A 25,412-nucleotide genomic window follows, 5' to 3' on the forward strand; every position below is an offset into this window, starting at 1 on the left:
GTGACGTCATTTAAAGATGATGCCAATATAAACTTGTGTGACAATAGGAAAAACACAAACAATGACACGCACACCCACACAGACGGGCAGAAGAACAGGATCGTCTCAGAGTTACCTCGTGGTAGCTGAGTCTGTGTGAGGTTACTAAAGTTCAGATTTCCACCCCAGCACACAGCTATTTGAATCAGATGCTTAATGATTTGTTACCAAGCAAAGATTTAACACCTTAACCAGGGTGACCTGAATATTATAAGACTCATGTTATCAGACTGTAGAGTAGGATTAGTTTGTCTGTAGGTTACTGGAGTCCAATCCTGCTAATCTAATTAATAATTCAGAAAAATTACCTCGCACCGATAAAAAAATCGTAATATTTAATTGGAAATGTTCGGGGTCTGATGAAGTTAAAATCACATATATTTGTATTTAAACCATATGAACTTTATATATGCAAGAAGTTCAGTTGAAGATAGATTGAAGTAGATTTGTCTGTGATGACGGTGGTAATGTCTTGAAACAGAGAGGTTACTGGAGTTTATCCTCACACTCTCTAACTCTTTGCTAAGCAACCGCTTAAGCTAGTTAGAGAAAACAACACAAAGAAGATAAATACCACTAATGTTTCTGAGAAGCATGTCGGTTTAAATTAGAATAAATGATTCAAAAGAATATTCATTTGTGAGGTTTATAAGGGGAGACATTTAATAAATGTTTTCCCTTCATTACCACAACTCATAATAAAGGGTTTTGTATACATCTGAGTAAAGTCTGAGTATGAGTGAGTGCAGATTATTAGGAATTAAAATCACCACACTGCCAGCTCTCTGAGCTAAAAAAACAACTTTGAGAAAAGGTCAAGGAGAATGACGCAACAAATTACCCTTTAAAAAACATCAATCAAGAGCATTAACGACTGTAAATGAAGAAAAATAATGAAATCTGCCACTTGAGCTAACCTATCGTTGACATTCACCCTGTAAAAACATGCTTACAATTCCCAAAACAGGTCTGTCATAGTGCATGCAAAGTTGCATTTTTAACAAATTCTCTCCAATATCAGAAATGTCTTTTAAGTCTCTTAACACGATTCACTATGTGCAAATGAGCTTTATTTTTTATGTCTAACTAGGGTTGAGACACGGCTTCATGATGATCACTGGTAAGGACGGTTACATGAGTGTTTTTCTCCATTCAGCCAGAGGCTTACCTCGTCCATCAGCCTGCTAAGAAAACCACCATAATCTGTTGTTCACATATCACACCTAAAGTACCAACAGTAAAATAAGCAGTGTATTTTGGTTAACACTTTTAAACGTGTGTCCTTCTTAAAATGTTACGTGTGTATATAAAAACAAAACATTTTAAGACGTAAAAAGATTGATGAATGTTGCATGTTAGTAGTTGAGAACAGAAGAAAAGACTGCAGGCTCATTGATGTAATTACAGCCGCATAGACAGGAAGCACACACACACACACACACACAGCTGGATATTTATGTTTTGCATGCTCAGCAGCCTGAGAGCAGGGGGGGGGGGGGGGGGGCGGTGTGTGCGCATTTTTACATTTTTACACCAGCAACTGCAGCCCCCTCCTTTACATTTCAGCAGCTCAAACTGGGTTACATGAGTTTAGGTCCGGCATGTGAGTGTGTGTGTGTTGCGTGTTGTAATCCTATACTGTGTGTGTGTGTTTGCGAGACAGTAAAAAACCGGGCACCTGGTGGTTGGCTGAGTAAGGCTTTCGTGCCACCATCTACAAGAACAGCATGTTCTTATTTAAGGCTGAGAGAAAGATATTTTGCTGACTTTTTATGATGTCATTTTAGACTGTATTATCTTCATTCAAATAGGTAATCTGAGGTGGAGCTTCAGAAAAAGAGGAATGGTATCCACAGAAAATCTCAGCCCACTGTGGTAGAACCAAGCCGGTATGCGTCGGTGTTGTTTTTTTAATCATGAAACCGTGTTAGAAACGTTTCTAAAACATTTTTTTACGATGAGGCAGTCTGTCTTGATTCCCCTAAGAAACACACTTTTCTTCTTCTAGTTTACACCATGCACTTATTCATCAGAACCACCTGTTTTGCTCTCTGCACAAGTTAAACACATATTTCATGACTCCATGAAACAGTGGGTGTATGCATACAGATGTGTCAATCCAACCCTGACCCAACTGCCACGGTTTGGATCACCACAATTGACCCGTGTGTAGCACAGTAAAAATTGATTGGATTTGCAAACATTTCTACAGAAGATTGCACTTTGGAAGTAAATATTTCAGAAGCCCTGATGTTAAATGTCATAACATGAGTGGGTTGTGTTATCAGTGTGTAAACGTGGTGTATGTACCTCCGTGGCCAATGCTCCCAGGCTCTCCAGAAGACTGTCGGTCGCTGCTGCGACTTCCTGGACCACTTTAGGGTCCGACCTCACATCCTTCTGTAAGAGAGAGAGGGCATCTTTACTACGTTGCAGGGATTTTAGACTGTACATTTGGTGTGTACAAACAATCAATACATCCTTGAAAAACACCAATCAATTCATGTGCAGCCACGGCAGCTTATAGACCTTTTCTGCTTAACAACAAAACATCTAGAAAGAGTAGAACATTACAAATGCAACCAGTTTAAAAACGAATATGTATTATGAAGAAAAAGTATAATTTGTGACAGTTACTTGTTGGGTGCATATTGTCTTGATCTGTGTATTTTTCATAGATTTCAAATATATGATTTGCTTTCCGTTCACCACATTTTGAATCATTCACCATGTTTTTGAACATGAATATTTGTATTAACATGTATGTTTACTTCCATTTGAAAAAAAGTATTAATATTTATTCAGTTTAAGCTAAAGATACAATTGAGAAAGGGACTAAATGTTGTTGTGACAGAGGAATGAGAGAGAAAGTCTGGGAGCAACATTGGGGTCAAAGGTGTGGAGAGGAGGGAAATAGAGGAAAGAACAATAGGTCAGCAGAGCTGTGAGCTCCCATGTTCCCGTCTGTCAAACTGAGTGTGTGTGCGTGTGTGTCGACTATCACACTAAGCTGTCAGCTGCTGAGAAGCCTGACACTCAAAGCACAGGTGCTGATGAAGAAAGGACAGCAGTCTGAAGAGATAAAGCTTTCTACTGTTCTATACTATGCTCTCTCTCTCTCTCTCTCTGGTCCGTTCTCTCTTTCCCCAACCATTTCTCTCCCTCTTTTTCTCACAAACATACACCGACACGCAGAGCAACTATAGGCAAATGTTGGGTTATGCAAGAAGTTCTTGTTCCCACTTTTTGCACAATGTTATCACGTGTGAAAAGTAATTTCCATTATTGCATCAACATTTTGGACATTGAGTTCTCGAAAAGGGGGGGGATTGTGTTTTTGGGTGAAAGGTCCAAGGTTTGCCAGTAGATGATTTCATCCTCATATCATATGGAGAGAAGACAGCAACTCTTTAATCACTTCAACAGCTCAGCAATCAGCGAAAGCCTCTAGGTTACTGAGAATAGCTGACTTGATCATGATACCCTGTGTCTCTTCCTTTGTTTGTTTCTCCCCCTACAGATAAGTACAGCAGAACACAATGTTTCCTCCAACTCTTACCCCCCCTCACCATCGTGACTCACATTTAGGTCACGGGTTTTTACGGGAAAAGGGCCGGCTGTTTGTTAAGAAACAGGCGGAGGAGAGTTGGAGGGGAAAACTAGTAAAGGAAACAAGCTCAGCACAAAGCTTTATCGGAACTGTTAAACCACGCATTTCCGCTGTGTGACTCAAAGGACAAACTCACCCGAATGGGTTTGAAGAAGTCCAAGTTGGACAGGAAGTGGCTCTGGGCCTGGTCAAGCCAATCGCTGGTGGAATTGCAGATACTTTCTTGAATCTGACGGGACACGTTGTGATCAGCAATGTGGACAAATTCCTCCAGGGACGTTGTGTTACAGAGGTCTCTGAGATGGAAGCCAAAACCTTTAGTCAGCACCTGGATGGGAGTGGTTCAGAAAGAGTACAATATTATGATCACATGTGTGCTAGATACAATGAGAGAGTAGAGGTGGAGAGAAATGTATCAAAATATAAAATATATTCACTATTTAGTTTTGGCACAAATGCTAATGTAACAACATAGTGGAGCAACAGACTGATCTCCATATGTGGTGAGTATCACTGTTTGTGATAAAACAAAGAGAACCCTTTGTGGTTTGTCCTGGCTTTTTAAAGATCGTTATATATCGGAATAGTTAGATTCCTAAAACCTGACATTAAGAACAAAACAATGAAGCTCACAGAAAGATATCGCCAAGCAACGCTGAGGGAACAAGATGTTATACATCTTAAAGCTGGGGCCTGCCAAGGACGATAAAAGTTATCCAGATAAAACTCTACCACCAGCTATGTATCTGGTGATGATACCGTCTGTGTCATTTAAGAACATGCTTATCCTTTATCTTGTTAATATGATTCAACCCATTATTTGGAAGAGGCAGTACAGCTTCACCTATGCAGGTGTAGTAATAGAACATTCTTTCCTTTGACATTGGAGCATTTAAGGACAGAGGCTCTGTTTTCTCTGAAGAAGACTCAAGATGTTCGGATGCTATGTCTTTGTGAGAGTGACTATTATGTCAAGATGTCCTTGAATAGTCTGCTTTGTGCCAACTGTACACACACCACAGCTGGTCATATTTTCAAAAAACACAAGGGCTTATTGTCTGAAAATAACTCAAAACAAATATTTCCCATGGGGGATTTCCATCTTTGTGTGTTAGTCTCGTGCACTTAATTGATGTTTTGACAATTGACAAAATGACCTTCATTGCATATAACTAAAAGCATAGCATTAACTAGCTTTCCTCAATGTCCCCTCCTCTCCTTAAATAATGTTCCTAATGACCGTATAGACTAATGGAGAGTCATCTCCTTTGATCAATAGTTGCCCCGGAAAAAAGTAGAAGAGAATCCGATGGTGTAACGTGAGTTTGTTTTTGAGCCTGTGTCTGCACGTGAGCAGAACTAGGGGGAAGGGAAGCTGGGAGAGCAGTGGTCATGTGACATGAGCCATCCAATTGCAAAGCAGGGATGATGTGGTGGGCCGGGCTGGGAGCTGTTGTTATGGGGGCTCTATAGGAAGCAGAATCTGTTAATGTACGTTTAATCGATTTAAATGGGAGAGCTTTGTCGGGGATACACTAGAAAAAAATAATCAATGTTCAGTCTTCAAAAGAAAAATTATGTCAGAAAGAGAATATGATTTCCTTTTTTGTGGGAGAATAAATGTTAGGAAGAGAGAGAAAAATATGGGGGCTTTTGGTTACCAACTACAAACTACCCCTCTCCCACAGTGATTATTTTGGAGGGCATTAAGGGCTTAGTAGTACAGTATCCTGTTGTCAAGCCAAGGTTATTGGATTTATGCATGTACTACGTCCAGGACAGTATGATCAGCTTATGTGAAAAGAACTACACAATATAGCTGTACACAAAACATACTGCACTTTTGACCGCTATGGGCAATATGGGAATCATTAGTGAAATGGAAAAATCATCATTTACTGAAGGAGGTTTTATTATTAAATTTTTCAATGGTATATATTCTACCTTCTCCAGGTTGACGTCAGCCTCCACTATCTGCTTCAGCGCGTAATGAGGAAGGGAGGCGTTGTTGTGAAGGAAGTGGGAAAGGGTCTGATTGTCTTGCAAAAAGTCCTTCAGCTTGAAACCTAGAAAAGAAACACAAAAATAGGGTTCATTTGGTGGCTATTAAAACCAGGATTCACAGCAATGTTGGCAGAGAGATGTACAATAACATTAAATCAAATGTGTATAAATAATAATATAAGGGTCGATGTTATAAGCTAAGGCTCAACCTATACACGTTTGGTCATGAGAGACTTACTATTGTTAAGATGGAATAAACCAAAAAAAGAAAATACTGTTTATTATGCTTCTTAACATTTGTATATTTCAGACATTGTTTAAACAGTGGAAACCCCAGTGCAAGAGGTCCATGACAAACAAACTGAGAACATACAAAAACACACCAATGAATTCAAATCAAAACGACTCCAAATCTAATTATACATATGAATGGTGATCATTTCACAAGCAAAGAAACACACTGTCCTCTCTGCACTTTGAGAGTGTTTTGTACTTTTGCTGCATTCCAAAGAAGTCAAACCATTTCTCAAACTGGCCTGAGTCAGCTGTGTGGTTGAGAACACACTCACAGGCACAAACACACACTTCCCTTTTATACTCAGCTATGAATTGTATGCAGCGGGGTTACTTTAGGACGCTCTACTTTGGTCCACATTCTGCCTACCAATTGTCCTGTTCCTCTCTAGCTCTCTTCCTCAAAGTCTCTGTGTTCACCTTTCACCCACTTTGTTTTAGTCTTTACTAATTTCTCTGCAAACACTCACTAGTTGTCATTGTTGTTGTCGTTGTTGTTGATGTTAGGTGACAGCATTTAAAAGAGATCATGCAAGGAAAACAGGAAAAAGTCCTGCAGCCCCCGGCTCTTATTTTGGTTATTACCAGCGCTGTCTCTAAAGTGTTGTGTAACTGATAAACTAAGCATGGCTTAATGCATAAAGCGAAGAATGATATTATCCTATTGGGGTTTGATACATTTTGGCAAATCATTTATGATGACTTCTCTCCACTAGTCTGTTCAAATTACTACTTGAACTACAACATTTGAATCATCAGTTCTTCCTAATTTTCCTCAATTGTTCATATTTGGTTTATTAAAATGATTATATTGTGGTCATTGTTAAAAGGAAAAAAGGAGGGTGACATTTCTGCTATGAGTATTATTATTTTTATAATGCGCTTTCTGCCTTCCTGTCATTATCAGGAGTTAGAAATGTAATGTCTCTGTAATAGATTAGAACCTTCTGGGACATTTCCCTATAGCGAATATACCTTTTATATGTTCTACTCTTCACTTACTTGTCACTAGGTCGGCATTGATGTAGAGAGCCAACAAAAGACCTTGTTTATATTGGCATCATATTGAAGCCAACTCCATCGATCAAGCCAGTGTGGCTGAAACTTTCTCTCCCTCTTCTTCTCCTACTCCCTGTCACTCTCCTTTAACTCCTCCGGTGACTTTCTTTTATTTGAAGATTGTTTTTTGCCCGGCGCTTTGGCCGGTTGGTTACCGGTGGTATTAAAAACATTTTGGCGAATGGTTAGGTGCCGCGAAAGTCTGTAGTGAAGGAGCACGCTGAGCTCTACTCCTCTGCTTTTCACCCAACAATGACAACAGCCTCACGAAACGCTATGTTGTAGGGTAATTAACGAAACAATTTAAATTGCTTGTCAAAATACCAATACCACAGGACAATGTGATTTTATGTCTTACTGTTTTTTTTAAAGCGATATTTTTTATTGACACACACACACACACACACACACACACACACACACACACACACACACACACACACACACACACACACACACACACACACACACACACACACACACACACACACACACACACACTTTGCCTGAACTTCCCCTGGGAGGAAGTGAGAAAGAACAGTGTGTTCCTGTGTGTACAGAGTGCACTTTTTGGAGGTCACGCTCTTTTTCTGCCTCCATATATGTGCACCAGAGAGTGTCTTATGTGATTTAAAGTGAGTGTGTGTTAATCAAACATCCCTACCGTCCCTGCTCTGTGCATTTTTTGTGTGCGTGTATTATTGTGTACCTGTGCATCTAATTGCATGTGAGTGACCTCAACTCTCAGGGGTGAACAACACTGGAGTGCTAATAAGGTCTAATCTGTGTCCCAGTTGGAAGTCATATCTCCCATGGTGCATTGCATTCAAAGGTCCTTGAGGACAGACCAGACTTGATAGAAAGCCTATCAAGTCATCAAAGGACCTTGTGTGTCTGTATTCAATCTACGTGTTTGATCTTATCTGTGAGTGTATGTCTTTGCGTGCGCTGCCTAAGTCGTTTACCCCCTCCCTGTAATCAGGGGCAATGACGTCTTTGGAAGTGTGACAACGTAAAAAGTAACAATCCTTATTTGTGTTTGTTTTTCCTACGTTAGGACCTGCTGTAAAAGGGTGTTACCACCAACACAAGTCTGTGCTTGCTCCTGTCGCTCCCTCGTTTATTTCATATTTAATAATAGTGGCATAGCGCACCTAGTTTTGCTAACAAGCATTAAGGCACATTCCTGAATGAATGCCAGGTGATTTTTCTAGTTTGAGCAAGAAAAGGTGGATGGATGGATGAAATTCTGACTGCTATGAAATTAACTCACAAAAGAGCTGCGCAATAGGTGGAATGTAAATTACTATTTTGATGTTGGAAAATAAATAACATGTTGGATAGTATCTGAGCATGTCTGACTTTGTTTGTGAGAGCCAATCAGAGATTTACACGTCCTAAAGGACATTTCTGTGAGGGGATTATATTTCTCACCTCCTCAGGGACATATTTTAAATGTGGGATATGGTTTTAACACGATTGGATAAACAAAGGGAAAGCTTAAAGTAAGGGTTGAGCTAGACATGCATGGGCTGATTTAAAGGCGCGGAAAGTAATGAATTCTCCAGTATTACAATCATTCAAGGCGGAACACTGTCCATTTGAAAAGATCAGGCTCAGACACATTGAGCCTTCAAATGAAATGGAGTCAGCAAGATAAAACATGAAGGAAGTGAAAGCCTACAAATGCAAGGTTAGTATGCAAATCCAACTCAGGCTTCACTTTTGATAGGAATGGTACACAGGTGAGAAAAAAAGCCTGATCAATCTACATGGTATGAAGAACACCTTTCTCGTCTCAAAAATGTTGAATAAATGTTCAAATGTCTGTTGATTTTCTCTCTTTCATTGATCTGCCATGTCATTCTGTCTTCTCTCCTAAAGCAGGAATGCGTCAGACCTCATCAGACAGAGTGTATGCTGTGTGATTTATGTAGTTATCCTCCAGGAAAAAGCTCATCCCTCTCCCTGACCCTTCACGGCGCTCCTTCCCTGTCAGTGTAAATCTCATTTGCTGACCCCTGCCGGTTTCTCAATTATTAACTGACACGTGGGTCTCCACCCTCTTCGATCCCTGCTCTTATTCCTATAACATCCCTCTGCAGTTGCATTCTCTCACGTGGATTAAAGGCACATGCAGTGTAATATGCGATAGTGCATGAGGCAGTGCATTTAAAAATCAATGTTGGTGAAGTGCACAGATGTGCTGTTAAAAAAAAAAGAGCCAAACAAATCCAGTTAAAATGCATGACCTTTAGTTATTAAAAACAATGAAAATCTATCTGTAGATCCAATAAACCTAACAATACATTTTTTTTGTAGAACTGAATTTCCTCTCATTTGCTCTTTAATCCCTGTCCTTTTTTCAGGCCATGCTTTGCTTTGTAGGGACTTTATATAACTGCTTGTAAATCAGAATGTAGCCCCAACAACAACCTTGATTGTTCTGTTTCGTTGCATACTTTCTGACGACACTCTGCTCTATACCCTTACATTAGGGTCGGAGTGAAACCAGGCTAATACCCCCTTTATTCATAGCATCTAACTGTGTCTCAGAGAAATATCGCAGTATCAAAGCTACACTAATGGAACAGACAAAAGGACCTCGTCCAATTAGACTCACTGCAGCAATTAACGGAGGACAGTACTTACGTCACTGATGTTTACTGTTATTGTTCTCTGTCCTGTGTAAGTATCCTCCATTTTATACTGTCTTAATGTTTTCCATTTCTTCCTGCTTGTCTTTGCACACAAGGTCGAATGTTAAAAAAAAAATCTAGATTGCTTTTATCATGCCTCCCATGTCAGAGTAATGGGTACTGAATTAAAACGTTTTTTTACACGCAGCAAAGATAAAGTGCATTTTATGACTTTTATTCAAGTGAGGATTTAAAACACTTTGCCATTTGCAGGTTACTTCGACTCAGCACAGTGAAGTCATAAACAAGATGCTATTTTAGAAAGATGTAAAACAAACTTGCGACCCTTAGCATTAAAATGTAAGATTACGATTACATTTTCAGGTTTAAATTGAGAGCAGAGATAGCTAAATGTCATGACAGGAAGCAGAGACATTCCAGTCCAACTTGACATGTTCTACCAGATCTGGGCAGAGATTTTATAATGATTGTCAGGGTGGTGCAATTTCCTGTCTAGTGCCATCACTCTGCTCACTCATTAAAAGAGAAGTTACACCCACTGGCTTTAAGGAGAGGGGCCTCAGCGTCTGGCAGGCAGTGATAAGGATGTTCCTTAGAGGACTTCAATCAGCTGTTACACTGCGAGGAACTTGAGCAGTAACTTCATTTAGTTTTAACATCAGCAATGTGTGAAGGAACTATAGGTGTGAATCACTGACTCCAATCATGACTGGATGTGAGGTCATATAGGAGCTCTCATTTGAATGATGATACAGGCAGCAGAAATGACTGATTGTGAATGGGTGGGTGACTTGGTAATCAATGAGGTCGTCATTCAATAACTGTAACAAATAAATAAAACAAAAAGGTATGTACTTACGAGCAGTGTTCTCCTGCATCTTTCTGAGAGCCCTTAGCAGTCCCGTGTAGCCTTCGTAGCTTTTATCCTTCTGACTGTAGAGCAGGATTTTCTGGGCATCAGTGAACAAACGGGAGATTCTGGGGATGTTGCAGAACGAGACAAAATCAGACACATCTTCATCTCGAGAATTCAAAGCCTGAGTATTTATTTTAAAGGCACATTATACATTCATATATTGATTAAAAGATTGAATAATATAGATACAAAATGATACAAAAACGCACTGCGTGAATATTTTTGGATTATTCAAAGTATTGCACTGCCTGAGCTATAAATCAGCCACAGGGCCACCGTACTCACATAGAATCATTGAAGTTTCCCACCACCCCGGGACTCTCGCCTGGGGTGGGATTACGGAAGCAGGGGTTGTTGGCGTTACAGATGATGCCTTGTACCCACGGCAACGTACCCGCCGAGGGCATGGCCTTGTTAGGGAAATGGCCTGGAAAGGAAAATAATTCAATTTATATGATGTGTTTTTGAAATGTGGATCACTGGAGAAAACTGATAACCAGTAGGATATTTTTCATCCTTGCCAATTAATCAGGTAAAGTCTTTCATTTTAAGTGTCCCATTCACTTCCATTTTCCACTACTCTCCAACATATAAAACTACCCGTACTACTAAATGTCCAACTCATTGAACTTAGGCTAACTATAACGTGTCACTCATTGCCACTGCCTTTACTGAGGTTAACTAGCTATTATGTCGAAAAGATAAGTAGAGGATGAAAGGGGGTCAGCAGGCTGGGTTCACTGGGTTAATGGGATTGGACACACTTGTAATACACTGTCATTAGATATCGATGATTTTGTTCCAAATAAGGGAACTTGTATAGTGGATACTAAACACAAGTAAACACTATCGATTACAGAGCTACACTTCATTCATCCTAAAACAGTAATCTATAATTGTGTTACAAGCTTGAAACTGCATAAAATGTTCTAAGATGCACAGAATGAGGGTGTCAAAGCCATCTCAGTAATTTGTATGTTTTCCTTCCCTAAGTGAATAAAGCGACGAGCACTAATAATGCTAAAAGGCCCTTTTTTGTATGTGCTCTAGAGTCTAGACCATGATATTTTTTGGAGTCAAACATGGTCAATGTTGTGAAACCAACTTTTCCAGGAGCTTAAGGTCATAAAGGTCCACACAGTGCAAACAATTCCAAACAATCCTACTGTGACAATTACACGGAAACCTTGATTGACTAATATGTTGATCACTAAGATACAAATATTGACAATGTCTTACAAAAACCTACACCATTGTTTTTGAAGTAATTTGAAAAATAACCAATCAACATGGGAAATCTGAATGTACCTAAGGTTTCATTCATCTTAATTCAACTATATATTTTAATACTACAAAAAAAGCAATGAAGCTTAATTTTGTTATATATGTGAGTGAAATATGTGTATATCTCTCCCTGTCTTAATGTGTGCTTACATTCATGCTGCTCGTAGGGTGGATAATGAATTCGGACAGAGATCAGGATGAGGAAGATAAACAGAGGCCAGATGATCTCAATCAGCAGCTGGACCTAAGAAAAGAAGACAAAAGGATGATGATATGTATTAATCAAATGAATAAAAGAAAGCATTTTGGGAAACAAAAATGTGCCAAAACAAATGAGTTAATCATCTTTTAGTATACTATCATCTACTGACAAGTTTTCATCAGTTTTGGGGTGTTTCAGTTCAACTAAGGTCATTTCTGCTTCTTTAGAACATGATCAGTTTGTGAGTGTATCTCTGTGCCCTCTAAAATATCTGTATTTAGAGGTGGCTGTTGTCCTTTGTACACAGTAATCCATCCCACAATGAGTCTGGGGTGGTATATGGGTTAATAAGGGTTGACAGAGCGAGACAGAGGGAGGTCTGCAGGGTTTAAGGAACTATGTCCATCTGCTCCATATGGCCCCTCTACTTCAGCTACCAGTGTCTCAGCTTGAAACAGCATGTCAGACAAGCAGCACAGGGATAAAGAATAAAGACACTGTCTTAGAGTACACACTGTATGTATCCTTTTGTTGGAAATAAGTGGACTTATGTCCAGCCGGCTCAATTGTATGCAGATGAGCCTCTTCATGTATAAAGATCCACTGTGCTACTGCTTGGAAGTGAATTTGATTTAAATAACTTTGAGTATGTGGGCACCAACCAGAACATGATGGTAACTGGACATACTGTATATGTCATCATTACATCATTAATGACTCACAGTGATCTGTAAACTGTGATGCGTTCAGAACGAGTGGCTGTGAAGTCCACTGAGACAAATGTAACATTTGTGATATTGGGCTATATAAATAAACATTGATTGATTGATTGATTGATTGATTGATTGATTGCTTGATTGATTGAGAGGAGAATTACATCATTTGGACTGCTTAGTTATGAGGGAAGACATCTAGAAAGTCTTTGTACTGCCCTTATGACTAGTCATGTGGTACTGGGAAAATCATCTCCCAGTCAAGTGCATTGAAAATGTGACACTCGGGGGACATTTCTCAAAAGAACGGATATCCCTCCATTTTGCTTCTTTTAAGGGACTGACCTAAAACTGTGCCTTATTGTATTATAAATAGAGCTAACTTCAAAGAAGACACAATGCAAGGCAAGCTAATGAGTCTGCCTGGCAGCATAATACTGTATGTGATACTGAGACCAGTATAACACTAACAAATATATAAAAAGCTTTATGTGTTTAACATAAATAAAATAAAATTCACAAAATAACAGCAAGGATTAGTGAAATAATCATATGCAATGGAAAATATCTATATTTTTCAATTAATACAAATATGTCAGTAATTTAAAGCCCTTCTACTTACAGTCTGTCTCCGTCTGTAGGTGAAGTTTTTCCAAAGCAGTAAACCCAGTTGAGTGGAGACAGTCATGATGACGTCTTCCCAACCTCACTGAGCACGCTCCAGCTCCTCACTGAGACCCAAAAAGACAAAGAAAGAGGGTCAGACAATGCAAACGTTGACCAGACAAACAAAAGACACTTTCCTTTCTGTTAAAATGACAGTCAACTAACTAAAATCTCAACAGCTGCTTGTTCCTGTGGAAAAAGACAAACAAAAGAAAACATTTGTACATCCCAAATGGACGCATGAAACCAATATGAATACAGAACAGAAAGTCCTGACATCAGCAATCCGTAACCTAGCGCATGCTTATACCAAACATAGCTGTGCCGACATGTAAATCGTGCCACGGTAAGAAAATAAATTCAGTCAGAAATCTTCTATCAAAAATAAATACCATATCAGGAACACAACAGATATTACATGGTTGCTTAATAATGCTAAATGCTAAAACTAAACTACAGCTGCCATCAGAAACAAAAAAGCCTTACTCAAAGACAAAATCCTTTCTAATGGATTTACCTATAGAACTAAACAGTTCTGACACGCAGACCAGCCAAAAGTACAGCAGCACTCAGCAAACCAAGTCGCCTGATGACTGAGGAACTATTGCAGCTTCACTACATGTAGACTCATCTGTCCAAAGGTCAGCCTCCAACTGACAGGATGAGTGTGTGGTGGGAAGTTTTTAAGTGGTCAAAGTTGTCGGACATTTTTTTAATCATCACCGTTTTTACCCCGTTAACACCTCCGAATCACATGATAAGCTGCATTATATGTAAATGTTACAAGACAGCATCACCAACCCCCCTCTGTTCAAACGACCCACTGACGAAACCAAAGCAGTTGGTCTACTCAACTAATGGAAAAAGCTGATACACTTTTTCACTGTTTTGCAAGGAACTGGGCTTTGTCAGATGTACTAAATGGCACATTGTTTATCTCATATATAAAAAAACCTCTCTGGGGCAAAACAGTTTACATGCCTATTTGTTTATTCTATTTGCAGATTCAAAAGTCCTTGGATCGGTGCCCGGACTTGTTATTGACTCCAGAAAGAAGACCGTAATACTGAAAATATTCAGGAGTTATCAAACTATTTTTTTAATGCTGCTTTTCGATCCTGTATGTTGGGATCAGATCAGATCAGCCACTCAAGACTGAGATACTTAGCTTATTTATTAATGTCATCATGCTTTTCTACGTGTCTTAACAATGCTTTACATAACAAGAGGCTCAGGACTTAAAAACAAAGGTTTGTGTAGAGTTGACCATTGTGTTATGATGAACACTATATTTTTAGATGTAGCACCCAAAAAAGTTCACAAAAAGCTGATCAAGACGATGAGTACATCCCTGTCTAAAGTTTATATAAAATCAAAACAAGTGCGACTTAACCTAAGGCTGTTGCCTCATTTTTGTGGCCATTTCTTTAGGTTGTTGGTAAAACTCAAGTTCGAAAAGGATTAAAGCAATCCTGTTTATCTTATTGAATGCCCTTTATACAGAATAAAGCTGGTTGTCGTAGAAAGTGGAACAACATCAAGGACACATCAATGTGGGTTGAGAAAAAGTCCTGCCCTGATTAAACCATTAATTTAGACTTCTATGGTTTTACACCACATTTTCTCTAACGCAATCATAATAACAACATAGTCTAACCACTTCCCTAGCAGTCTCGGCCTACTTAAAGGGTGAAACTAAGGTGTACCATCACTTGCAGAATGATCTAATTGCCAGTGCAGGTGGCAAAAAGACAACATGAGAGGTGATAAATACAGATGACAAAAACATCTGTTTATACATCTGTACGTTGGCACTATTGCATAAATGTTCGCAGGATACATGGAAATGTATCCGCCGGATTGTATGAAATTTCGCAAGAAAAATCAACAGGACCTTTGGGATGCCCAAACAACGCAGCGGCCTACGTTCAGTATCTGCTGAACTGGTACATCTGTTTTCTCTATGAGTCACCTGATTAAATGGCAGCAGTGACGGCACACACAGCTTTATCGGAAAGATTCCTGCCGAAGACTTACTTAAACAAAAAGATATGAGGAATTCATGCTCCTGCTGTAACAATTAGACAACCAATAGACTATCTTGATAATCAAACCATCGTTATGGTAGTATTTTATGCAAATATTCTGTTTTTCAGCCTTTAAAATATGGGGATTTTCTGCTTTGCTCTGTTTTCTATCATATATAAACAACATGTATTTGACTTTAGGACTGACAAAACAAAATGTAAGACATCAACTTGAATGCCTATATTGTAGTTAGTGTAAAGCTCAACACATCAGTACAGGTTTTAAATCACATGTTAAGATTTGCGTGGCAAATATGGATATTGCAATACACTAGTGCACATCTCAAACAAAATGAGTGAGGGGAACACATTAGTGGTCTGCAATGTGTAGGAGGACAACTACACTTTCCCCACATTTGATGGACATTTAATGTTATTTTCTTCTCTCCTTTTATCTTTGGTTTTAACAAGAGGTTTCATATTAGTTTGATTTATTTGATCATCATTGCAAATTAAGAGTCTCCCTCAATTAATGTATTGAATCTTATATAGAGGTTTGAATGAATGAATACATAATATACATTCATGGCTATCATTTCTGACCACTGAAATAAATGGTGTCACTAAAACTCTCCCACCTCCATTTGGGGATCGATATGTTTACATAACGATGATACCCATTATGAAACCTGATATGTATAGAACTTGGTTCAGCTTGATGTTACTGATGTTTTCCACAGTCAAACTATCTGAGAATCTTCAGAGTTAACCTTTCAAGAATCGTCTGCTTTTGGTAAACATGGAGGTGAAAACACATCGCATGCCGAAATAAGAAGAGATGTGGAGCTGAGTGTTGAGCAGAACAAATGGTGCAGAGCCATGGCGCCTCTAGTGGCACACACTGAAACCATCCTTCTTTATAATACTGTTTACATCAACTCTCGCTCACGTGTCATACCTCATTGATACAGGATGTTTTTCTCAACCCTCATTGTCTTCAATTTTTTCCGAAAAAACTTGACATGTATTTAAAAAATGAAAAACTGTTCAAATCAAAGTAATTTTGCCCTAAAAGATGATAATAGATCGTCGATTCTGTGCATAAAAATACATGTTTTCTTCTTTAAACCACTATCGAAAACATAGCAAATGTATGTCGTCGACATTGCACCAACACTGCAGACATGCACTTTGATAAAATCACTAAAAACAAGACATAACTTAGCTGACCCAGCACACATTATGAAGAAAAAAACATTGTAACGTGAAAGAAAGAAAATCAGGCTACTGTTAATTGTTATACAGTAACATATTTTTCACTGTGACCAAATGTCAAAAGGATGATAACATGCCAACATTAATCGAGTGACTGATTTATTATATATGCTATTTGTGATACTTTTGTTTCATTGTTCTAGTAGTGGATTAAGGTTACTGTCGGTCATTCAGCTTCGCGATACTGACCCAAATTAACGGCAATTTAGCCACAATGAGACAGGAAGTACGGTGAATGTGCTTTCAGAGTAAAGCTGCAACACAGGTAACTTGAATATATTGCCCACTAAACGGTAATATGCACTTCTGTAACGTTACAATTAAAAGTGCAGTCGATAAAAAATGTGAAAAGGTGCCTTAAGTTTCTCTTATAGATTCAGGTTTTGTAATAAATAAATTCGTTTCCACAATGAGGCGATTGTTTTTTTAATGCCATACCGGAAGTACTGATTTTAACAATAGCTATCTTGACACTGGTCCCACTCACAGAGGAGGATACTGAGACAAAAACATGATAAAAGAGCTAAAAACAGCAAAGACAATGCTTGTCATTTCACTCAAACGACGGTATTGCCATGTACATTTGAAGTCCATTCATCTCATAGCAGGTATTGACTATCTTTGCGACGTTGAAACGAAGAAAAATAAAAAAACAACAGAATTTGGCATTCAACAGCCAATCCAATCTTTGTTTTGTTATCGTCGTTTAATTACACAAAGCCAAAAGTAGTAGCTGACAACATATGAAGAAATCATAGTTTAAGGAGAACATGTTAACTGGTACACCGTGGCATGTACGTATCTCTTTGTTGGTCCAACAAAGAAACTCATAAAGCCCCCCCCCCCCCCAAATGTACAGCCCCCCAACAAAAAAACAGAACTCACCGTCCTTTATCCCGAGCGACGTGAATATCCACTCTTTCTCCTTTCATATATTGCAATCCTTCTTGAAGAACAACTTATAAATGGTGAATCAGCTGCTCTCTGTGATGATCCTCTGTGTCTCAGTGTCTGGAGAAGCTGTTGTCCTCTCCTCCGGCAGGGTTTTATATCGCTGCTTGATGCAGAGCAGAGGTAACTATCGGTCACCGTTTGATGCGGCTCCCTTATAAGGCAAGCACGTGCGGAGTCAAAACATCTCTTAAAGGACCAGCGACACCTCAACACTTAATCAATGCTCAGTGGGGACTTTTCAATTAGTGCCAAGCTCAAGAAGGTTGTATGAACATATTAAATGACTGCTAATGCTACTCCTAGGATTGACTAGAACTGCCACAAATAATATGAAAAATACTCATTATAACCGTTATAAATGTATCACTTCTTTAATGCATTTGCACTATAAGATATCGAGGGGTGAGAAGTGACATTTGACCAACTTTACAGGAGAGCCAAAACAAAAAATGACAATACTTTGTCCTGACTTTGTTTATTAAATTCAATCTTTAATATGAAAACTTCATAAACATGTGGATGACAATATACTTAATGAACAATATTTTGACTTTTATTGAAAAAAATATTCTTCTATTTTTTTTTTATTCGGAATAAAGTCACATGCGCCTTTTTGGAACTAAGATTTTATCTCATATGAACTAAGAAAAAGGGCGTATCTGATAAAAATAGGAAAAAGGCTTTACATTAATGAGGTCAAAAGTAACAGTAATCAATTGTTATAATAACAATATTATATGAAAATATCCTTATATCATATTAGTTCATTGAATGTAATTATTTAATAAAACAAAAACATTAATAACCATTTCCCCAAATAACCGATTGAAAATAGGCTACAGAGTCCATTGTGATCATATAACATATCAATATCACAGTATTTCACTGAATAACGATCAATTACATTAAACCTGGCCTAATAACTGTTTGGCAAATCAAAAACTACTTTAGAACATTGGGAATGTCAAATATAGCAATATAATATACGACAACAGCATATTTCATGCAGATCATGTACGTTTCAGATTGATTTGAAAGGACATACTAGCCTACTCTGCCTGAATGACTTGCAAATAATGGTAGAAGTCCACATAAGAGTGAGGGATACTCCCATTTGTGTGAGTACGTCTTTCTTGTTCACAGCAGTGGTCCCAGGTGGACCTGTGTGCATCTTCTTTGGTTCAATTGTATGAGCACCTCTGGTCTCCTGCTTTCCAAAGCAAATTAAATTATTAAATTATTATTATTATTTTTTAAGTTCAATAAATGGATGTTTTCAAAGTCAATGAATAATCATATTTAATAATCGTGATATCAATATTGACCAAAAATAATCGTGATTATGATTTTTGCCATAATTGAGCATCCCTAGTGTGTTAATAATAATAATAATTCCTTGCATTTATTATAACTCAAAGCGCTTTACAGATACACATTACACATATTTTTGATACATGCAATGGTCACTGTGGACAATACCCACAGGAGCAAGTTCAGGTGAAGTGTCTTGCCCAAGGACACAACGGCTTTACAGACGACGCAGCAGCGGCGGGTATCACCCCTTGATCTGATGATCATTGCACAGCGCACTGCGCCACACCGTCCATCTTCACGCCTCGAAATCATCGAGGCGCTTTTACAAGTACACATTGATATCATACATGTACTGTGGACAATACCCACAGGAGCAAATCCGGGTGAAGTGTCTTGCCCAAGGACACAACGGCCTGACACAGTGGCAGCAGGAGCGGGTTTCGAACTGGAGTTCCCCAGCACCCCCCTTGATCTGATGATCAGATGCACAGACCACTGCGCCACCCGTCCCTATGTATTGTGAGAAGGACTTGGAATCACCTTCTATGGCCTGTTCCTCCTTGCCATCGAGTGTACCCCTCCGAACTATACAAAGGGCCTTTTTTCTGTCGATCTCAATGGCTGCATGAACACTGTCACATTCCATCTTGCTGTGTCCAGACTCCATGAATGTATGGTCAATAATGGAGATGGGCAAGGTTTTAACTTCATGGAGACACATGGCACTAAAACCAGCATTCCTGTTCTGCCCACCACATGTGTCAGAGTACAGCACCACATGCTCAGTACCTGAAAGAGTTGACAGATACTGGAACATGCATGTGCTGATCTCTGATGAGTTGAATTCTCTGTTGAAGATGTATCTGTAGAAACTAAGTTTCCTTTGTCACTCAGCATTGACTTTGATTCCTGGATTATTTCATTCTCTTCATCAAGCTCTTCTGCATCTTGAAATAAGCTTAGTAACACTTCTTCAGCAGTGAAAAGCTTTCTTCTCATGGTTGACCTAGCTTGCTTACATATGGTGTCAGCCATTTTGACTCAAGTGCAATCCAAAGGCTTTACCCATAATACATTTCTCAGGGCCAAAAAGTTCAGTGTGTTCTGTGTTAGGTCTTTTGGTTTTTGATGAATAACTCTGGATTGGTTTAGAATTCACATGCACCCTTTTGGCAGTAAAGAGCTCATTGAGAGCTTTCATTTGATATATATAACTCATTTTGACCAAAATGTCACTTACGCCCCTCTGGTTCTCACCCCTCAATATACGAATTTAAGACATAATGTGAACACTGAGCAGAAGAGGTTAGAATCTGAGACTGGTTATTAAAGTACTCCCCCTATTAAATATCAAAGTTCCAAGACTTTGCAGTAATACGAGTACAATTTAGATAAAAATGTATGTTTGCTAAATAATTTGTAATATAAAAATGAAGTGTTTTTTTGTTCAATAATTCCTTTTTTAAATAAAACATACTTGACAAAAGGCAGTTTATTTGTAATAGTTAAGATGCATTACTATGATATACATTTTCAGATTGTGTTTAACCATAATGCAGATGATGAAAGTAGTAATGAAAATAGGTTGTTCAGACAAGAGAAAGGTCTTTGAATTCAAATTAATATTGATGAAGGTAAAGCCCGACAATGGGGCAGATAACAAGTTCTCAGTGTCTTGTGAAAAATGACTTTATTCTAAGGAAGACATAACAATCTCAGGAAAGCACAAGGCAAGTCATGAGTAGTCATAATACAGCATGGTATATTATCACCATCATATTTCTTAGGAGAGGAGCAGAAGAGTTGCATCCTTGAGCGGAATTTAACACTTTCAAAAAAGTATTTGGGATTAAGAAAATCTTGGTAAGTTAAGTGGGACATATGGGGGCCTAAGCAGTATTACAATTTAAGATATGAGGATGCAATTAGCGTTGAGAGTTAAAACATAGGAATGATTATTCAATGAACACACTTCACTCTAGGTACCAGTTGATTTCAGGGTCTTGTTGCAGACTGGTATGTTATTTCTAAATCATTATACTTCATCATTCTTTTATTTTTGTTACAAAATATTATGATTTTTTATTGGAAAGGAGTTTTAAAGAAATATTAATTTAAAAAAAATATATACAGTATATGGAACTTTGTGTACAACATGAAGCAAAAATCTTTTTGACGATGTCATCATTTTTTATTATTACTCCCACTTAAGATAACACTGAACAATGCAGTTCAATAAATATACTTGTTATACTTTGAGATATTTTTTGAGGTACTTATTCAGCTTTGCTGGTTACTGGAGTTATTTATGCTACAGAGAAAAGTGTGAAATATACACATGTACCACAGAGCATACTTGATGTTTAAATTAAAAACACAATAAATAAAGCAGGGAATCTGAAATACGCTAAAAAAACTTTTCATACTCTAAACTGTAACTTTTTGTTTTATCTTCGAGTCTCCATGTAAACCTCTCTGAAGGTTTCCCTCACTGACATCCTTCTCCTCTTTCTTCCTTAGGTGAGTCTGTCTGTATGTGCTGGTCCCGTGACAAATGGGCAAAACTGATGTACCCCGCTGCCTCTCGACCTGTTCTGCTGCTGCCTCAGCCCTCTGTGACCCTGACAGGATAAGCTGTTTAGGAAATGGATGGGTGGATGTTAACTGGCCATTGATTCATCTGCAGTTGCTGTAACAACATCAAACCTGGACTCAGATCACATGAGAAAAGCAGGCACCTTGCAGCAGAGCACAACATACCTGCAGTGTATCATATTATTTTACACTTGTTACAATATAACCCAATTTAAGATTCTGATTGCTGTTTCTGCTGCCACATTTGGAGATAACATCTTCCAATTCACTCTTTACACGTTTTCTTGTTAGTTTATGTGTGTTTCCAATATCTCTAGAATGATTAATACAAAGCTATTGATTTTCAATGGTTTTCTGTCTAAGTCAGAAAAAATATGTCCCTGTAATCAAGAAGATATTGATCTGATGTTATCAGTGTATAGTGTATATTACTGTACCATAAAAGGGTCTTCTTCCAGGTCAAAAGGCAGTGCGAGAATACAACTGAAACACAGTTAGAAAGTGCACTGGCATTCTTCCACCATAGTTTTTTTTTTTGTCAGTGTATTGAACATGTCAGAAACAAAAACATACAACAATAATATATATATATATATTCTCTTTTTTTCCTTTTTTTTTTCTCACTCAAATTAATAATTATAACAAAGTACAAAAACCAAATAATAACAAAAAAAACAAACAATAATAATTCTGAAATAGTCTGTCATGTTCAACAGGGGCAAGAAGAAGCTTAAACAAACTTTTCTGGTCCTACCCCCTCTAGCATATATTTTTCTTATAAATAAGATATTAGGTCATCTTCATCAGCGACATGTTTGTCTTGTTAATTTGTTTGCTTTTAGTTTTTTTACAAAACAATCAGAAATAAATTACTTTTACAACTACAAGAAATAACAACAAATGGGATTTTACAGGTCCTATTCCATTAATGATTTGGCTCCTAAATAATACTTTCAGTTTAGATAGACTTGTACAATATTTCAGTGCATCATACAGTTATTCCACAGACTAACACCTTTTGATGAGATGCAATGAAGTTTGGCATTTGTTCGTACGTGTGGTTTTTTGAAAATGCAGTTTCCTCTCAACATGTGCATGCTTTCTCTCCGTGTGAAAAGTCCCTGGATATTATGAGGTAATTGTTGATTTGCGGCTTTGAACATAATTTGAATAGTTTTATAGTCAACCAGGTCTTGTAGTTTTAGTGTTTTTAGTTTGATGAATAATGTATTTGTTGGTTCTCTGTACGTAGCTTTATGTATAACTTGTTTGGCTCTTTTTTGCAGGATGAAGATAGGATGTGTATTTTTTTTAGTTCAGTGTTTGTTGGTCTGTTTATCCACAGTTTAATGGAAGAAAAACTTCAGACCATATTCTTATGATACTTGGTGGAGGGTTAAAGCATGCTACGAGGAAGAACCCATTGAATGTTGTCCAAATCAAGGGGTGGACCCACATTCTTTTTCACTGAAGGAAACTTTCTTGGCTACATGTCGAACCTTGTGATGCTGCTGTGACTCATGGAAGTCCTGCTGGATAAACTGCTGATACAATAATCCTACTGGGATACTTCAATTCAAAGCAACTCATTTGAAACAAAAAGCCTTTCATATTTAAGCACAATTCTGAGATTTGGGAGTGGGACTGGTTGTCACTCCTGGCTTTGTGGTTTTCAATTTGACAATTGCTTTCACTTTGATCAAGGAATTTACCTGAGGCCAGAAAAGACTTGTTCATTTCTGTATTCTCCATATACTTTATGTCTTGCAAGACATGCATGAACATGAAGACATGCTAAATGTAGCCTTTTTACGTTTTTTTATTTTATGTGTTCTTTTATCCAGATTTGCACTGTATTTTTCTGGGTCAAGTTAAAATGGACTGAAGTCTCTACTGTCTTGTTGCCTGCTCAGTGAGCGGTCTGATAAACCTTTCCACCCCACTGATTTTGGCTATACAATGGCAGACTGTGTTGAACATGGTCACTGGATAACTGCAGGCCAAAAAACATTCTGTTCAGCCGCAACTGTAAACACTTCACATGTCATCACAATGTCTGGCTGGTTTGTGTTTGTCCTGGCTGTGTGGCTGCCTGTCACACAAACCAGAATAAACACATCTGAAAATTGCTCTGAGTGAGGACCTTGTTAGCAAAACTATCACCTCAATAATTATTAAGTGGGGTCAGAAATGAGGGAACAAATGCATAACTTGTATTATCTTACACTTTAACACTTTAGAAGGATTTTATTCTATTCTATTCTAACAACATCTTCTGTTTATTCCTCATGCTTAACTGTAATTCAAAATAACTAATAGTAGGATGTTCCACCGTTGTTAAAAAACACATTACAGTAGTGACCCGACATTTTGTAAGAAGAAACAGCCTTACAAAAATAAAAGTCATCAACTACTTCCATCTACGTAACATTGCAAAAATCAGGCATATCTTGCCTCAAAACGATGCAGAGAAACTAGTCCATGCATTTGTTACTTCTAGGCTGGATTATTGTAACTCTTTATTATCAGGGAGTACCAAGAAGTCAATCAAGTCGCTTCAGCTGATTCAAAATGCTGCGGCTCGTGTACTAACCAGAGTTAGGAAAAGGGACCACATTACTCCTGTTCTGGCTGCCTTACACTGGCTCCCTATAGAACACAGGATAGAATTTAAAATTCTTCTTCTCGCCTACAAAGCCCTTAATGGGCAGGCGCCATCTTACCTTAAAGAACTCATTATACCCTACTGTCCTACTAGGGCATTGCGTTCCAAGAATGCAGGGTTGTTGGTTGTTCCTAGAATCTTTAAAAGTACAATGGGAGCCAGAGCCTTTTCTTATCAAGCTCCACATTTGTGGAATCAGCTTCCAGTTTGTGTTCGGGCGGCAGACACCCTATCCGTTTTTAAGAGTGCGCTTAAGACCTTCCTTTTTGATAAAGCTTATAGTTAGGGCTGATTAGATTCAGCCCCTAGTTTTGCTGATATAGGCTTAGTTTGTCGGGGGACATCTTACTTCTTCCTTCTCTCTGTCTATACCCGTGTACACTCATGTTCCGATTAACCCAGCCTCCCCAAATGTCTTTCTTTTTGGTGTCTATATACGCTGGGATCCGGAGTCATGGATGATCCTGCGGTCCTGTGTCCTGGATCGCGAGCGCTGGATCTTGAGTCGTGGCTGTGGTCCTGGATCATAGGTCCTGGATGGATATCCTCGTGGATTCATCTTCCTATTATACACACATGCATTTCCAAACATTTGGACTACCTATGTTGCAAATGTATTATCTTTTCAATTTACACACGGCATCTATTGCACGTCTGTCCGTCCTGGGAGAGGGATCCCTCCTCTGTTGCTCTCCCTGAGGTTTCTCCCATTTTTCCCTTTAAACTGGGTTTTCTTTGGAAGTTTTTCCTTGTACGATGTGAGGGTCTAAGGACAGAGGGTGTCGTATTGTCATACTGATATTCTGTACACACTGTGAAGACCACTGAGACAAATGTATCATTTGTGATATTGGGCTATATAAATAAACATTGATTGATTGATTGATTGAACAGCTGCTTCTTAGCTTTGCAGGATGAGCTTGCTGACTGGTAATTTATGCTGGAAATGTTGAACAGAGACATGGAAAAATGTTACATGCAATTTTGGAGCGAAACTTTGTTTTGTAATTTAGCATAATACAATACATAGTGGTAAGGTCGGTGGTACCTGAATTACAAAGACAATGCAGACTGTAGGACAAAACAGAATATGAAATATGACTTTGCAGCAATAAAGAGAGGTTATGGTGGTGGT

At 38.3% G+C, this 25,412-nt stretch overlaps 1 protein-coding gene across 3 annotated transcripts in view; it reads right to left on the reverse strand.

Moving 5' to 3' along the window:
- The window catches only part of abca1a (ATP-binding cassette, sub-family A (ABC1), member 1A), a 37,336-nt gene extending 19,557 nt beyond the window's left edge, over positions 1-17,779 (reverse strand). For all 3 annotated transcript variants that reach the window (XM_034076322.2, XM_034076398.2, XM_034076245.2), the window contains exons 1-8: positions 17,635-17,779; positions 13,404-13,512; positions 12,017-12,110; positions 10,868-11,009; positions 10,526-10,644; positions 5,594-5,715; positions 3,786-3,977; positions 2,350-2,439 (exon numbers count right to left, since the gene is read on the reverse strand). In XM_034076322.2, the coding sequence (XP_033932213.1) occupies positions 2,350-2,439; positions 3,786-3,977; positions 5,594-5,715; positions 10,526-10,644; positions 10,868-11,009; positions 12,017-12,110; positions 13,404-13,469 (825 nt within the window). In that variant the 5' untranslated portion in view covers positions 13,470-13,512; positions 17,635-17,779. The remainder of the gene's footprint in view (positions 1-2,349; positions 2,440-3,785; positions 3,978-5,593; positions 5,716-10,525; positions 10,645-10,867; positions 11,010-12,016; positions 12,111-13,403; positions 13,513-17,634) is intronic.
- Positions 17,780-25,412: the final 7,633 nt, after the last annotated feature.

Source organism: Pseudochaenichthys georgianus, chromosome 1 (genome assembly GCF_902827115.2).
Source record: "Pseudochaenichthys georgianus chromosome 1, fPseGeo1.2, whole genome shotgun sequence".
Taxonomy (NCBI): Eukaryota; Metazoa; Chordata; class Actinopteri; order Perciformes; family Channichthyidae; genus Pseudochaenichthys; species Pseudochaenichthys georgianus.